The sequence below is a fragment of the Setaria italica genome, chromosome IX (genome assembly GCF_000263155.2).
Source record: "Setaria italica strain Yugu1 chromosome IX, Setaria_italica_v2.0, whole genome shotgun sequence".
Lineage (NCBI taxonomy): Eukaryota > Viridiplantae > Streptophyta > Magnoliopsida > Poales > Poaceae > Setaria > Setaria italica.
The window spans coordinates 51,745,302-51,762,005 of record NC_028458.1 but is presented as its reverse complement, the minus strand read 5'-3'; the positions used below and the strand labels follow the sequence as shown (position 1 = coordinate 51,762,005).

At 54.8% G+C, this 16,704-nt stretch overlaps 4 protein-coding genes across 4 annotated transcripts; all 4 read left to right on the top strand.

The window, feature by feature from the left end:
* Window positions 1–5,537: 5,537 nt before the first annotated feature.
* On the top strand, window positions 5,538–8,461 carry LOC101761228 (glutamate decarboxylase 1). Its single transcript, XM_004985025.2, has 5 exons — window positions 5,538–5,743; window positions 5,959–6,163; window positions 6,804–7,004; window positions 7,111–7,632; window positions 7,734–8,461. Exons 1-5 carry the CDS (start codon window positions 5,658–5,660, stop codon window positions 8,190–8,192), a joined length of 1,473 nt encoding a protein of 490 aa, XP_004985082.1. The 5' UTR covers window positions 5,538–5,657; the 3' UTR covers window positions 8,193–8,461.
* Window positions 8,462–12,344: 3,883 nt separating this feature from the next.
* LOC101772972 (transcription factor MYB1) lies at window positions 12,345–13,067 on the top strand. The gene has a single exon (XM_004987031.1). The coding sequence runs from the start codon at window positions 12,345–12,347 to the stop codon at window positions 13,065–13,067; it is 723 nt and encodes a 240-aa protein (XP_004987088.1).
* A 787-nt stretch (window positions 13,068–13,854) lies between these two features.
* On the top strand, window positions 13,855–14,430 carry LOC101772565. Its single transcript, XM_004987030.1, has one exon. The coding sequence runs from the start codon at window positions 13,855–13,857 to the stop codon at window positions 14,428–14,430; it is 576 nt and encodes a 191-aa protein (XP_004987087.1).
* Window positions 14,431–15,712: 1,282 nt separating this feature from the next.
* On the top strand, window positions 15,713–16,526 carry LOC105915194. Its single transcript, XM_012849150.2, has one exon. It carries the CDS (start codon window positions 15,797–15,799, stop codon window positions 16,391–16,393), a length of 597 nt encoding a protein of 198 aa, XP_012704604.1. The 5' UTR covers window positions 15,713–15,796; the 3' UTR covers window positions 16,394–16,526.
* Window positions 16,527–16,704: the final 178 nt, after the last annotated feature.

Here is a 16,704-nt window from a genome sequence, read left to right as displayed (position 1 = left end):
TGTTCGCCGGCGGCGCTTCAGCGTGCAGCTGCTGCGGACGCCGCCAGCCGCCTCGCCCACGCGCGCCCACCGTGGATCACACCTGCGCCCGTGCGGAGGCCTTGGGGGCGCTGGCTGTAGCTGTAGAAGCGGCGACAGGGGCACGCAGACCTCGCCATAGCTGCTGTCGAGTGACCGCACACCGCAGCTACGTACCACGCCGCCACCGCCAAAGGACGCTACTGCCCCCAAGATGCGACCTTGGGGAGGGCCGAAGGTCGACCATGGCGGTGGCGCCTGGCTAGGGTTTTGTGGTGGAATCGCCCTAATTAACTCAGCTAAAACACAATTAAGTCGCCTGACACACGATCATGTGTTTTAATCAAGTTAACTCGGCAGTCTGTCGGATTTCATCCGATAAACCACTACACAGGATTGAGAAAGCATAGCTCACACGAAGATGAGTGGTTCCAGAAAATACAATAGATCATCCAAATCAAATGAGTACATTAATTTATTACAACACAGGTTCGAAATTCAAACAAGTTTGCAGGGTTCTTAAGCAGCGAAAATAAACAAACGGAAGCTAGCGCCGAAGTCGGATGTCACGATGAGGCCGATCATGACATCAATGAGTCCTGTCCTCGCCGTCCGAGGAGGGATCCCACTCGACCATCCACCCAGGAGGAAGCTGGGGAGGCCAAGTGCCAGAAGCAGCAAACTCAGGGGCTTTAACATCACCTGAAAGATGTGCCACAAGTAAGGCTGAGCAACTATGCTCAATAAGACTTAACTGACGGGTGGTAACTACTCCACCAACTTCTAGACATGCAAGGCTTTTTGGCTAAGGGGTTTGTTTTGCTAAAAGCGACTACAGTGATCTTTACTTTCAATATTTTAGCTACAAATTCTACGTTCATTTACCGATCTAAGTTAGCAGCTATACTAAACAAGCATTGGTTTCCAAGCAATTAAACAAGTAACAATATTTAGATCACCATCATCTTCCATTCTTACTCAGTGAAGCATAGGGATCAAGCAGTCCCAAACTGTGAGAGACAGATGAATCGATTCGAATTTCTGAACCATGCATGGTGAACCTAATCTCATGATATTCGCGCACCACGAAGGGTCGCTTCATGTGTCAGCCGTCCCCATCAATTCACAGGCGCGTGTCAGGTCCAAACCGCCTTTGGCATGCAATGCTCCACAGTCTCGGTCTCTACCATACTGTGACCGCACTTGCACCCACATAATGTACCATGGGAACTACGTTCCAAGGACAGCAGGGGTATAAGCCACTTGCCGGTTCAATCAGGTACTAGGATTTCCCATCCCATAGTAGGTATGAGATTAGTACTTTCAAACACATGACCACGAACACCATCACTTTTCGACCTTAAACCAATTTCATGTAGACAGACGGGGCAATCCACCGACCACCGAAATAGTTCACAGAGCCCTGCCCCGTCCATCATCCTTATAGTTGTAGCAAAAAGAAGCAAGCAACTACTATAACTCGCGAGTAAAAGGAAATCACTCAACTTTCACCGAGTCCTATTTAAGCAAGCAGCTACTCGGCCTATCATACTAGTATTCAGATCAAAGGAAATCTAAGTCATGCATCTACGGTTTCAATCAACTCCTGGAACGTAAATGCACACACACAACAACAGAAGGCATGCACAAGTTTAGAAAAACTAGGTTATGCTCCGAGACTTGCCTTCAAGCGGGGCGGTAGCAAACTGGTCCTCGACGTGCACGGGCTCGACTCCTGCAGGCGGCTGCTCGGCTACGACTCCGTCTTCCGGCGCCGGGTGAAGCTCGTACGTGCTGTCGGCGAGGTTCAGCTCTACATGAAATGCAATACAAGGGTGAGACACTTAGACGGTGATTTCAACAGCATTTGCAAGGATTTAAACCCAAAACTGGAGCAAAACTGCATGAAAAGGTGTGAAACCCACTTTATTGGATTCTACTCAGAACGAGGATTCTAACCAAAGTAATTTCATATTTTTCCGATTTTTCCTCGATTTAAGATGAAATTTCCAAGCTTCTACCGATTTAAAACGAGTTAAAAGAGTCGGATCGGGAAAAACTTACGATCTGACCCTTAGACTTAAGGAATAGCTGCACCGAGATCCTTAGATTTAATACAGAGGAGTCCTCAGAATTTTACACAGATACCCTCAATCAAAAGAAATAGACACAACCAAGCCCTTGGGCAAGGCGGACAACACTCGGGCGAGTCGGGCGAGGCGGACAGCACTTGGGCGAATCGGACATGGTCGGGCGAGCTGGAAGGGGGTCGGCAGCTCACCTCCGGTCCCACTGACGAGGTCTTACGGTCGGGAAGAAATAGGTCGAGGTGGAACGGGGAACGACGGCGTTTCGGCAGCGGCGGTGCTTCTGGTGGACAACAAGCAAGCTTTAGAGCTGCGCGAGAGGATGGCGAAGCTGCTGGTGGGGTCGACAAGGCGCGGTGTTGGGCGGAAAGGGGGAGCTCCACAGAGAGCTCAGGCGGTGGTGCTTGATCGCGAAGCAGAGGAGTGTGCGGCGGCGAGTGCGATGGAGAAGAACAAAGTGGTGCGGCAATGGCGGTGGTAGCAAAGGGAACTCCGGTAAAAAGCTACAGTACCCCTTTTATAGCTGCGCGGAGGTGTTCGGAGGAACGAAACGAGCTCGAGCGGTGAGAGGATAAGATCAAGGGAGAAAAGGGTGCTCTACCGCGGCGGCGATTGGTCGGCGCCTCCATTGGCGAGCTCGGGCGCAATCTTGCCCTGGTTGGGCAGCAAGGATTTGGAGCTGGAGCAAAGTGGGTTTGCTGGGCACGCGGACCTGCTAGGTCTGCGCGCGTGAGTGGTTGCGGCCATCCATGGTGGCGGCGGCATTGGCGGACAGGAGGGAGGGAAGGGCACTGCAGGCGAGAGCGCTGCAGGCGAGGTGACATGGCGAGCGGTGTGACGCGAGCATGCGCGGAACTAGCGGCTCTACCGGGGCACGCTACTGGCGAGGCGAGGGGAAAAGAGCTGTCACTGCCTGCGCTGTGGTTGGCGGAGACGGTAGCGTCGCGGGGCGCGCACGCGGGAAGCGCGACTAAGGTGTGACGGGAGGGCCAAAAGGCGTTGGGGCGCGCGGCCGGGGATCCGGGTGAGGCGGATGCGCGCGCGAGGCGAGGCGGTACCGACGCGGCAGCGGCCGGTCGTTGGTCGTAGAGTGGCCGGGGCGACGGCGGAGCTGTGGGCAGTGCGCCTGGCACGGCCGGCGAGGCCTCGGGTGAGACGAGACGCAACAGAGTGGAAGACCGTGGGTCGTCGTCGCGCGCGACTGGGGAGCGAGGCGCGTCGACCCATCTTATCGCGGTCAGCGACTGGGCGAGGCGGCGCTCACCAGTGAGGTCACGCCACGTGGCGGTAGCTCTTTGTGGCACGGCGCACGCGCGCTCTGGCGCTGTCTGGTCGACGGATCCGCGAGATCTTTTGCCGGGCCCATCTTCCAGCCTCTTGATCTCCTAATTTTCAAACTGTGCCACGTTGACTCCCTTTACAAGAGTTGTATTACACAGACTAAGGTCCAACTTTTGTAATTTGAACGAGTTCAAAAACGTGGTGGATTTGAAGATTCAAAGCTCCAAAAGTTGGAGGAACACCGGTTTCAGGACTTAGGGAAAAAGGACGGTTCGGCTGATTTTCAGGGGGCGGGGCTGATTTGAGCTGCAGATTTGGGAAGCTTCGGAGGTGAATTGGATCAAGGTCCAATTAACAAAGTTGTATTAGGAACTTCGTTCTCCAACTTCTATAAAGGGGTTTCTTGATGTTCTGTTCAACTTTCGAAAGATAAACCCGCCTTAAGACGCCAGATTGGGCTGAATTCCAGACTCAGCCGGAATGGCTAAAGAAGCTGAGTTGACCAAACTAGGGAAATTTGACATGGATTTTGAAGGCTTTCGGGGCAGATTTCGAATTTGCTCCTTAAAGCAAAGTTGTTACGGTCCCGAAGGTCTAAAACTTTGGTATAGGGTTTAGCTCAAGATGACATTGGAAACCTCTAAATAGAGAGCTCCAAAGCTTGAACTTTGCCTAAAAGTCGTCAAAGCTTTTCTTTAAGCACAAAGGACCTGCTCTTAAGATTAAAACACCGTTTAAGCACACAGGCTGTTACAGGTTTGGGCGGGAGGCACCGACGGCACGAGCGGGCCACCCCCGAGCCGCCCGACGGCACACGTGCACGCATAACACCCCTGATGGTCGGCCTCCACCTCCATCTCCATTGACGAGCTGCGGAGCCCCTGTTGCATCTCTGCCTCCCGTCAAGTGGACCGCTGGGACCAAGCTGCCCCCACAAGCCCCACCCAAAGCCAACCATGGGCGACTCGGAGCTCGCCGCTGCTGCTCCTGATCTCGCTGTCGCCCTCCTTCTCGCAGAGAAAAGCCCTGCCGCTGCCGTCCTTGTGGCCGGTCGGACTTCCGACGGCCTGCTCTAGCGGCGGCAAGGCAGCGGAGAGGGAGGAGAAGGGGCGCTGGGGTGGCGGCACGGGTTCCGCCCGAGTCGCCTGTGCTGGGCGACGTGAAGCACAGAGCTCAACTTTTAGACGCTGGGAGAGGACTTTGGACTGTGGAGGACACTCCCTTTTCTTTTTGAACCACCGTCAGATCTTGTCCTTTATATTTCTTACTGCGAACGTAAAAAATCGATCGGTTATAATCGAGCAAGTTAACTTTGACATGCACCAAATCGATTCGGTTTGTTTCTTTACAAAAAGACTACGGCTAGTAGTCTGCAGTCGTGCACTCTCTGCCAAAAGTTTCCTTTTGACAATACTGTAGACATGAACCGAACCATCAACCGAACCAAACCCATGCCATTTTTTACCTCACACGGCGTCAAATCAAATCAAAGGAAGACTCGCATTGAGAACAAACTCATGGCGAATTAAAAATGGCACCCCTGCAGCTGTTCTCTTTCCTTTCGTACCCTCTAGACTGTCTTATTACCCAAGTACAGTATAGCCGTTGAAAATGGAAAGGTCTGCGACGAAGGGGGTGTTCATAAATTTTAGTACCCGTCACATCGGATGTTTGGATACTAATTAGGAGTATTAAATATAGTCTAATTACAAAACTAATTACACAGATGGAGTCTAATTCGTGAGACGAATCTATTAAGTCTAATTAGTCCATGATTTGATAATGTGGTGCTACAGTAACCATTTGCTAATGATGGATTAATTAGGCTTAATAGATTCGTCTCGCGAATTAGTATAGGGGTTCTACAGTTAGTTTTATAATTAGCTCATGTTTAGTCCTCCTAATTAGCATCCGAACATCCGATGTGACCCCTGCTAAAGTTTAGTACCTCGCATCCAAACACCCCCGAAAAGTACCAGGCCGGGTTCTCCTCCATCTTTTACCATTCCTTATACGCACACGCATACGCGCCATACGGGGCTTCTCGTGTCTCTTGCCGCAAGACCTCCGCGCTTTCCCCGTGGCCTCGCCGCGTCGGGCGCGCATAAATAGCGGCACCCCTGCCCCCGCCACAAGCACACACCAAACGCACATCGCGGGCCATTGGAAGTTCAGAGAGCTAGAAAGCTTCTCCCCTTTCTTCTTCTTCTCCAAGCCTAAACCCAATTCATCAACAGCAGCAGGTTGCCGGATCGCTCGATCGCAGCAGCCATGGTGCTCTCCAAGGCCGTCTCCGAGAGTGACATGTCCGTGCACTCCACGTTCGCGTCGCGCTACGTCCGCGCTTCGCTCCCAAGGCAAGTACCCATTCGGCCATTCCCCCTTCTGCACCTGTTCTTGAAATTGAACCTGCTACCCGCTCGCATTTGTTCTTGACGCCGGCGCTTGTGCTGGAACATCCACGGCTCTGAACAATGCCTGCTGCGTTCACGCTTAGTGCTTGTACTCTCTCGGTCCTGTCTCTGAGGCTTTGGACTGAACCTCTCTGCGTGTTTGATTGGTGCGCGCGCAGGTACCGCATGCCGGAGAACTCGATCCCGAAGGAGGCGGCGTACCAGATCATCAACGACGAGCTGATGCTGGACGGGAACCCGCGCCTGAACCTGGCGTCCTTCGTCACCACCTGGATGGAGCCAGAGTGCGACAAGCTCATCATGGCCGCCATCAACAAGAACTACGTCGACATGGACGAGTACCCCGTCACCACCGAGCTCCAGGTACGCACATCACCCGACGACGACGACTTGATCCCGTATTCCTGTGCGTGCGCACGGCAAAATTTTCCTTCCCCTGTCGTGCTCTCACACCGTAGAGGGCCGGTTCTTGGTCGGCGAAGGTTGGATTGCCCTGCCTGGGGCCCACCCTGCTGGCACAATTGTTTAGGTTGGTGATACCCACTTCGATAGATTAATTAGGTTTAATTAGGCTTAATAGATTCGCCGTTTAGATTCCACTTATGTAATTGGTTTTGTAAATAGTTTATATTTACTACTCCTAATTAGTATCTAAACATTCGATGTGACTTGCCAAAAAATAAGACACGGGAAGAAAACGCCCCCTTAATTTTCCCATTGCAACCCATGAGGCAGTGAACATGAGGTGCTGACAGATTATTTTATCTGTTCATCATTTCATATGTCACCATGTAATGGGGCTCGGGCGAACGTTTTTTTTTTACCAAAATAAAGATATCCTAATAATATTTCTTCTTTTCTCCTCAAAAAGAAAAAAGAGAAGTCGTCCACGTCAGTTTTGGGCCGCACCTAAGCCTGTTTATTTGGGCCTGGCCGTTGTGCAACACTACAACCACTGAGATATTCTTTCCTCTTTTCTCTGACACTCTCGTTTGCATTGCAGAACCGGTGCGTGAACATGATCGCGCATCTCTTCAACGCGCCGCTCGGCGAGTCCGAGACGGCGGTGGGCGTCGGCACGGTGGGCTCGTCGGAGGCCATCATGCTGGCCGGGCTGGCCTTCAAGCGCAGGTGGCAGAACAAGCGCAAAGCCGAGGGCAAGCCGTTCGACAAGCCCAACATCGTCACCGGCGCCAACGTCCAGGTAATAATTTGAATGGCACAAGTGATCAGCTACAAGAATTGTAATCCCCTGACGATGAATCAGCTCTAATCAATCGCAACCATATCACTTGCTTGGATTGGCACAGGTTTGCTGGGAGAAGTTCGCGAGGTATTTCGAGGTGGAGCTCAGGGAGGTGAAGCTGCGGGACGGCTACTACGTGATGGACCCGGAGAAGGCGGTGGAGATGGTGGACGAGAACACCATCTGCGTGGCCGCGATCCTGGGCTCCACGCTCAACGGCGAGTTCGAGGACGTGAAGCTGCTCAACGACCTGCTGGAGGTGAAGAACAGGGAGACCGGGTGGGAGACGCCCATCCACGTGGACGCGGCGAGCGGCGGGTTCATCGCGCCGTTCCTGTACCCGGAGCTTGAGTGGGACTTCCGCCTGCCATGGGTGAAGAGCATCAACGTCAGCGGCCACAAGTACGGCCTCGTCTACGCCGGCATCGGCTGGTGCATCTGGCGCAACAAGGAGGACCTGCCGGAGGAGCTCATCTTCCACATCAACTACCTCGGCGCCGACCAGCCGACGTTCACGCTCAACTTCTCCAAGGGCTCCAGCCAAGTCATCGCGCAGTACTACCAGCTCATCCGCCATGGCTTCGAGGTAACAAATCCGTTGAAATTTCTCTATCGAAATCATTGCCAAGAAAGATCGTTAATTTGATGATCAGCTGACACCATTTGCAATCGATCATGTATATGCAGGGGTATAGGAACATCATGGAGAACTGCCACGAGAACGCCATGGTGCTCAAGGAGGGGCTTGAGAAGACGGGGCGCTTCAACATCGTGTCCAAGGACGAGGGCGTGCCGCTGGTGGCCTTCTCGCTCAAGGACCGCAGCCGGCACGACGAGTTCGAAATCTCCGACATGCTGCGCCGCTTCGGCTGGATCGTGCCGGCCTACACCATGCCCCCCGACGCGCAGCACGTCACGGTGCTCCGCGTCGTCATCCGGGAGGAGTTCAGCCGCACCCTCGCCGAGCGCCTCGTCCTCGACATCGAGAAGGTCATGTACCAGCTGGACGCGCTCCCGTCCAGGCTCCCGCCCCCTCCCCCGCCGGCGCTGCTGGTCAAGAAGAAGTCGGAGCTCGAGACGCAGAGGTCGGTCACGGAGGCGTGGAAGAAGTTTGTGCTCGCCAAGAAGACCAATGGCGTCTGCTAGTTGCCCGTTCCGTCATTACACAACCATCACCATGCGCGTGGTGTGAGCTACCGATATTATTTCCGTACGTGCTGGTTTGAGCGAGGTACGGTGTAATAGCAATAGTAGTAGAGTCTGTTAGTTGCTAAAATTTTTGTTTCGGCTTCCGGTAATTCTGTGCGGTTGCGGATGCACTGAGTTGGTCATTTGAGTTGAAACTGGGTGTTCGCCAGGCTTTGCGGGAATTGTCATAACTATATTTAATCAATCAATTGCCAGTTGGAGCTGCATTTTCTTTTTGTTTGACCTGTGCTCTTTGGTTTTCCTTTGTATAGAAGAAGTTCTTCCCAACAACAAAATCTTAAAAAGAATGTATATCTATTTTGCTCGGATCTAGATTATCTATCTCGGACTATCTGAAACACTGCGATTATGGATGCAATCATGTAACATCAGTATTTGACAAATTCCCTTTATTAAAAAGAATAGCATGCATATATAGGAATGACAATTTACCGAAAGTCTGAAGCTATATATCGTGAATAGACAGTCCTTCAGGCTTCAGGTCTCTCTTTAATCGTAGAGCACGTGGCGTGTAGCTTCGCAAAGTTTGAACTGTGGTAAATTAAAATATCTCAAGATTTATTGTGCAAAAATCATACTACTTCTTTCGGGGTTTTTTACTCACCTTAAACTAAGGAAAAATTTCGAAACATCAACTTACAATAAATATCTAATTTATTTTATTGGAAACACCGAGACCAGGAACGTGATTCACCAATGAAAAGCATTGAGCGGGGGCCAATGCCCTTGCTCCATGAGATCTTTTATTATACTAGATGAAATACAAAGATGTGTGCATGGAATTTAGCACATGAACTTATGTTTCTAACAAAAATAGGTGGCATACATTTTGAGTTCTCATCTCACCAAAGAAGCCACAAGGTGCATCTTAACTCGAATCTCTATCTCTCTTTCCCCTTCCCCGATCTTTTCATAAGGCCGACCATAGCTCCGAAGGTGGTCGAAAGCCAAAGCAGACTCGCCCCAGCGTCGCCCTCCCTCGAGCGACCCAGGCGGTGCCTCTCGCCGCCGTTAGACCTCCCCCAGCTCCTCTCATGCCCACCTCGCTGCCACCAGAGGGGGTCGTCAGAAGCCCAACCGGCTCCCGAAGATGGCGGCGGCGGGGCAGATCGGCGGCCCCGAGGATGATGCTGGGCCGAGACGGCGCAAGGTGCCGGGTGGTGCGCCAGAACGGCGGCGACCCAGATCCGACCCTGGCGTGGGCGGATCCAGCCTCCCCGCCCCTGGATCCGCCACCCCCGGCCCATCCCGGCATAGCGTGAGCAGGCGGCGGCGGCGGCGCGCGACCATGGCTAGGAGCGCGGCGCGTGCTCCAGCAGCCGGCGGTGGCTTCCCTACAGGCGCCGGATCAAGTGGTGGGAGACGCGAGGGCTACAGCGGGGGTGGTGGATGCCGGTGGCAACGTCCATGGTGCCACCGTCGCGCCGCGGAGGCAGCTATTCCGGACGGACCGGCACAGCAAGATCCGCATGGCGTAGAGCGTGCGCGACCGGCGGATGAGGCTGTCGGTGGGTGTTGCGCGGGAGTTCTTCGCGCCGCAGGACCGCCTGGGCTTCGACCGTCAATTGGCTCCTCACGTGGCAGCTAGGAGGATCACGCGGCAGCTAGGAGGAGCGCGCGACTGGGAGAAGCTCAGCAGGGAAAGCGCACGATGGCCGGGAGGAGCGCACTACAAGCCATGTGGTGGTGGAACGGCAAGCCGGACGCGCGGTGTCGGCAGGGAGGGAGGGCGCTGCGCATGGGCAGCGGTGGAGGGTGGCGACAGAAACGGAGGTGGAGGTATGACGGCATGGCAAGTGGAGGCATGGCGGCGGCGTCGCCTCGGCTGTGTTGCCGTAGCTGTGGTCCGGGAGTGTTGAACCAGGTACGTGCAGCAAGAGGTTGTATTGCTCTAGGAGAAAGCTCTCACCGGCCTTTGTGCTGGTGGACATGACGGCGGCGTTCTAGGACGTCGTCTTCCTTGTTGGGGGCGTCATGTTGGAATTACGACCCTGCTGCATGGGGTTCTCTGGGTGAAAACCCTGTCCAGATCCTGGATGAGCGACGGTGGCGCCATTGGTGTCGTACCCTCCTTGGAGGCGTTGTCTCTAGAAATCCAACTTGGTTCGTGGCATTGCTGAACCATTGCCATGGGAGGTCACAACTGATGCCGGCAACCTCGTCGCATGGTGAGCTGAATGGGTGTTGTCGAGTCCATGTGCAGGCGGTCGAAGTTATGGTGGTGGCCAGGGGTTGTTGCATGGTTGTCGGATTTGGATGCTTGCAACGGACCGTGGCGGCTGACGTTGCTTGGCAGCGGTTAGTGCGGTGTGGGACTGTGTCGGAGGATGGTGCTTGCGGCAACAGCAGCGTGGGATGACTAGGCTTGCAGCGGACCACAGCGGGTTGCTCAGCTTGGCTGGGCTATTCGGTGCGGTACATCGTCGGAAGACGGCACAAGCGACTTCTCTGGCTTGCTGACATGGTGGAGAAAGCTATGTGCGTGGGTGAGGCAATGAGGCGAGGTCGACACTCTGCTACGGCTTGACTGATCAATGGAGATCTTGGGAAGCGGGGCAATATCGCTCAACACTCTGATAGCAACAAAAGAGATAGATCCGTGATATGGAGTACTGCGGCGGGTGTGGCGAGGCCCCCACGCGCGGTGTCTTTTCGAGGTGACGAGAGAGAGGCGGAGTCCAACGGCGGATGTGGCGAGGTCCCCACGCGTTGTGTTATCATGGCGGCGACTGCGAGGCAGCCTGCAAGAGGTCCGAATTCGATGCTATCACCCTGTCAGGTGAAGAGTGTTGTTACAACGGCACTACGGCGGAAGATCCTGCATGGCGGTGATCTTCTCGGTGTGGTGTAGTCTGCTTCTCAGTTCAATGTCGACGCTAAGTTATGCTAGGAGGTTTCGACGACTTCTTGCCTGTGTGTATGGTGGTAGGGATTGCGGTAAGGCTTCGGTTCTGTCGCCGAGATGTTGAGAAGAGTTGAGTTCGGCGTGTGTTGATGTTCCAATTCAACCGGCTGAGGTATTGTAGAGTTGAGTTGCGTGTGAGGGCGCAGTGCGGCACGCGTTGATGACCCAATCCAACCTGTCGGTGTTTGCGTTTCTTTTTCTTTTCCATTTTTATTATTTTTATCCAGTTTGAACTTCATCTTCTTTTTAATATAATCGGCTCTCCTGCGTTTCAAAAAAAAATAGCTCCCAAAGGTCAAAGAAGCTTCAAGCTTTCAGCGATGTCGAGATATATAGATCTGCTTAAAGATGCTATTTACGTGCTAGAAGGCACACCTCGCCTTGTGCTAGTAAATTTCATAACTTTTCAAGGAGAAAATCATGTGTTGCTAAGTTCAGAATTTAATTTCAATGAGAACTTAATTCTAAAGTTCTGTTTGCTAATTCAGTGAGTATTCTTATAAATTTTTGTTGTACTTTGTCTCTAGGAACGATCCAACTTTGACTTGGAAAGTGGATCTCCTTCTATGCGACTATTCGGTCTTCGTCCCTGTCTCCAACGGGCAAGGATCCGACGCGGACAGAGGAGGATGACATGCAGCACCGAGGGTCTGAGAAGGTGGCCTGGCTGCGAGATGCCAGCAATGGCGGTCGCTGGCGAGGAAGAAACCGTGGCGGGATGAAGCCGTTGCGAAGTTGCCAAGTTGGGGGTGCATTGGGCCGGCGCGAGCTGGTCTGCTAGCGTGACAAAATGAAAATTGCTACCCAGGCGGTGCCCGGCCCACCAATCAAACGAGAGTCCGTTTCAGAGGGGAGGGCCCGAGGGGGAAAATGGGAAAGTCGTGCGCGTCGCGATCTCGGAAATCCTACCCGAGGTCGGACTCCCCGCGCCGGCGCGCCGCATCCCTCTTTCCCGTGTCGAAGTCGAACTCGAGCTCGTTCTTGCGCCGGCCCGCAGCGGACTCGACTCCCCGTGTATGTAGGTCACCACCCGCCGCGGACTATATAAGGCAAACCCGCCGCAGCGGCTGCGGCACCCAACTAACCGCAGCGTCCTGCATCCACTCCCAGTCTCTCCCACACGCCACGAACGACCTCGCCGTAGCCTCTGCCGCAAGGAAGAGAGCGCGATCGGCAGCCAGCCGATGGCGGTGCCGAACGAGGCGGCTGTCGTCGTCGGCGTCCAGCCGGTTCCGGCGGCGGCGACGAAGAAGTCGGCGTGGACCATGGACGAGGACGCCGCGCTGCGGGAGCAGGTGCGGGCACACGGCCCGCAGAACTGGGCGGCCATCAGCGCCGCGCTGCCCGGGCGCAACCCCAAGTCGTGCCGCCTCCGCTGGTGCCAGCACCTGACCCCCGGCGTCGACCCCGCGCGGCCCTTCTCCCCCGAGGAGGACGAGAAGATCGCCCACTTCCACCGCCTGTACCCCAACAAGTGGGCCACCATCGCGGGCTTCCTCCCCGGCCGCTCCGACAACGCCATCAAAAACCGCTGGAACTCCGTCCTCGGCAAGCAGCAGCCGCAGCACCACCAGCAGCAGCGGGCGGCCGCTGTCCCCTTCCTCGGCCTCTCCGACGGGACGCTCCCGCTGTTCCCTCTGACGTCGGGGGATGTCAGGGCGTTCGGCAGAAGCGTCCCGGTGCTCCGCCGCCCGCCGCCCGGCGACGCGGGGGTTGATCTGAGCGGCGCGTGCCTGAAGCTGTTCCCGCTGGCGCCAGGCGATCTCGTCGGGGGCAACGATTCAGGTGAAGCGGCGGAGATGGATGTGGATTGCAGCGCCGACGACCAGACGGTCACCGAGATGACGCTCTGGCCGAGCACGATGGCCGCGTTCAAGGCGATGGTGCAGGCAGTTCGGGCGCCCTAGATGCTCTCTGTCTTTGCCCTGATGTTCTGTTGTTCTTTGATCTGCTGAGCGATGGAGGATTTCATTGGCCGACTAAACTTGATAGTGGATAGTACTTGCGATAATGGAGTAGCTAGGACTTGCAATTTTGTTGTCTTCCAATTTACTACTGAGTCTGCATTCGGGGGCATTGTGCTGAAAATTTCGTGAATGTATTGTGTATCAGAACTGAAACGCAGATTCGGGGAATTTTACTGCGTTACGCCCTGCTTGTATTGAGCTCGTCTTGGATTGGGGTGTGAAACATCTTGTTTATCTGTCCGGACTTAATTGTTTCCGCTTAAATGTTCAGTTCAACGGAGTAGAAGAAGTTGTCCCGACACGCGTAATGTAATTTACCTGTCCTTCGCGCCCTGGATCGGCTAAAGACGATTCGTTAGTTCCCCTGTTTCTGACTTCTACCCCTTCCCTGACGAGTGACGAACTGACGACTAGCGATTCCGGCACATCGTTATCGACCTGAAACCTGACAATAATACACTCGTTTCTGCTGTAAACACACTAGAAATACTAGAAATTTTTAATTGGGTATATGCATAAAAGGTAGTATCTGCAAAGGGCTGCAAGATTCGGATGCGTTTAACGACTGATTTCTCTCTACTACGAGAAGCAAGCATTAAAACCCTGATCACCGTTTACTTCTTCCCATAAAAACTTGAGGGGTTCATCACTCCACCTCGGCCTATATACAACACGCACATGTGATCCTCGTCTGTCATTCAACTTTTACGCACGCACTCCCTCTCCGATGGCTGCCTCGGCCTTCATCGTTCAGGTCTCATGCGTCGTCGCCTTCCTCTTCGCAAAGACCACGGTGGCCGGATCGAATGCCTCGGCGTCCATCAACGCCACCGCCATGGCGCTGCGCCGCTCCACCGAGGCGTTGCCGGCGGCGGCGGCGGCGGCGCACAACGGCTCGCACCAGTACACCTGCTACCTGTGCCACAAGAGCAGGAGCCTGATGATCAGGCGGTGCCCCATCGCGCAGGACGACTGCCACGTCGCCTGCGTGACGCTGCCGACCCCGTCCCGGCCGCCCTCCCCTCCCCGCGGGGTGGCCGCCCCCAGCGGCGGCGGCGGCGGCAGGGACGCCGACGACTGCTACGTCATGAAGGCGTACCCCGACGGCAGCTGGGTCGTCGTCGACGTCGTCGGGTGCAGGGCGACCGCCGCGGCGTGCTACCTCGCGTGCGGCAACGGCGACGACGAGCACGGCGCGGGCGGGGTGGCGACGCCGCGAGGGCCGCTGCCGCACGGCCTGCCCGAGTTCCAGCTGTGCGGCGACCATCTCACCGCGCGGGGCGGCGCCGTCGCCGGCGTGTAGCCACGAGTGACGATCCCACGACGACGTATGTACTTGGTCCGGTGGTCCAACGGACTTCGTCGGATACTCGGATGTTCGTATTCCTTCGCGCGTGCACACGCGTTTACGTGTGAGGCTTACAGTGGATCACGAACTCACGATCGCAGGAGCATCCTGTTGCTAACAGAGTTTGTCGCACAATTCTGGATGTCTGTAGGGAACAAGATTCTAAAATGCAAAATAATTTCGTACTTCGTATAGGTTAGCAGAATGAACGAATGATCTCGTATATCCAGTCATGAAGGAAGACATGAAAGCAGCCCCTGTTTTTATTTATTTTGCGAGGCAGCCCTGTTTTTTATTTATTTTGCGAAACAGCCCTGTTTAACATGTAGTCTGCAGCAGATCGATTGATCGAAGCATGCACCAGCGGCCCCCGAGAAATTAACGAAGTTTACTGAGGTGTAGCGTATTGTATACAGTCACAGATTAGCTGTCATCCCTCCCTTGTACTACTAATCAGGAACGATCGGTGTACATCGGACTCTGAACTCTGAAGTGAAGTCCCGTTGCTTACCAGGATTCCAGGCTACAAATATCCCAATTTGTCGATTCGGTGGTTTGTTTTTGAACAACAGTTTTGCCGACTCGTAAAACCGCAGGGCTTTCAATGGCAACCATTGCTTTCCGCAGTGTCCATGACCAGACCTAGGACATAGTAGGATCTAGACTGCTAGAACTTGGTTCTCTCATGGCCTGAGAAAAAGGTCAAAAACAATGGTAATCTGGCTAGTACACACACTAGACGTGACAGGTGTGTACCTCCAGTCCAGAGTCGATTTTCATGTCAGGAAACAAGCAAAGGCAGCGGCAATCCCATGAGTGAGCCAAAGGATGACGACAACTCGACCAGCCATGGCGGGTGTCCTCGACGGCACCGATTTCAGTTAAAAACGCGCTGAAACGTTAACATGGAATGCTCCGACCCCATTGCTCCAAGATGATTTTGGTGCCCAGTTCATCGATACGTTCTGCCGGTTCTAATACATCTGGGCCGATTCGTGGAGTTCTGCTTCGAACGCACTGCTGACTGTTGAACATTACATCCGTGATGAGTGATGACTAACGAGAAGCAAGTAGTCTAGCATCAATCCAAAATGTTAACGCTCCCAAATTCAGGAACTAGATTGCTTCTAAAGTAGGAATTGAGTTAGTTGCAAATTCCAAATTGATAGCAGGCATTCATCCTTCCAGGAAGAGTCCAAGAACAAGCAAGCCTTTACATCTGCAGTCTCCCTGTCGATTCACCCTGCCACTACACACCAAAGCTCATTCACCCACACCGGAAGTCCGGAACGAACGCGCATCGTCTCTCCCACAGCCCCAGATGCCTCTCTCGGCAGCTTCCATCCCCAATGCCTTCCTCCTCCTCATCCTCCTCGTAGACGCCACGGCCTCCGCCGCCGCGTCCGTCCCGGCGGGCGACGGCGACGTGAACACGACGGTGTTCACCAGTGGCGCGGCGACGTCGTCGCCCCGCGACGACACGGAGATGTACATCTGCTACCTCTGCACGGGGCGCAACCCGCTGCTGATCAGGTACTGCCCCATCTACTGGGACGAGTGCCACCTCGTCTGCTACGCCGACGCCGACACGTCTGCCGCCGCCACCGCCTCCGCCATTCCCGCCGCGGCCGCGCCGCCGTCGCTGGGTCCGCCGGCCGACCCCGCTACCGGGGTGCGCGACGAGGAGTGCTACGTCATGAAGCTGTACCGTAACGGCAGCTACACCATCGTCAGCCGCCTGGGGTGCTCCCAGATCGCCAGGTGCCTCCTCTCCTGCGGCGGCGGCGACATGGCCCACCGGAATGCCCTGGGCGCCGCCACCGCGGGGCCGGCGACGACGGCGGCGATCCAGGGGAGCTTTCCGCCCCCGCGCATCGCGGATTTCCAGCGGTGCGGCACGCAGGTCAATGCTCCGTGAGTCCGAGGGCTCCACCGAGCGCCGCCGTCCCGGCCGGTGGTGCGCGCGGCGGCGGCGGCGCTAGCTCCTCTCTGATGGGATGGACGCGTGCCGCGCGTGTGCGGTGGCTGCGTGCGCAAATGTGCCGTAATGACTTTGGACGTTTCTAGCAAGACTGAAGACTTGATAAAAGGAATGCAACAGTTTACAGGCTGTATGGAGAAATAGAATTTGCTTTGCTCATGCTATGATTATTGATTAGATTGGACGATTCTCAATGGAATTAGAGGATGATTACTATGTTTTCGTGAGAAATTTTTGTGATCGAAATC

What these genes read in the sequence shown, in the direction of transcription:
- LOC101761228 (XM_004985025.2), top strand. Translation starts at nt 5,658, where the DNA reads ATGGTGCTCTCCAAGGCCGTCTCCGAGAGTGACATGTCCGTGCACTCC. An exon ending in TCACCGGCGCCAACGTCCAG is followed by an intron (nt 7,005 to 7,110) that starts GTAATAATTTGA and finishes GGATTGGCACAG; the next exon opens with GTTTGCTGGGAGAAGTTCGC. An exon ending in TCATCCGCCATGGCTTCGAG is followed by an intron (nt 7,633 to 7,733) that starts GTAACAAATCCG and finishes ATGTATATGCAG; the next exon opens with GGGTATAGGAACATCATGGA.
- LOC101772972 (XM_004987031.1), top strand. Translation starts at nt 12,345, where the DNA reads ATGGCGGTGCCGAACGAGGCGGCTGTCGTCGTCGGCGTCCAGCCGGTT.
- LOC101772565 (XM_004987030.1), top strand. Translation starts at nt 13,855, where the DNA reads ATGGCTGCCTCGGCCTTCATCGTTCAGGTCTCATGCGTCGTCGCCTTC.
- LOC105915194 (XM_012849150.2), top strand. Translation starts at nt 15,797, where the DNA reads ATGCCTCTCTCGGCAGCTTCCATCCCCAATGCCTTCCTCCTCCTCATC.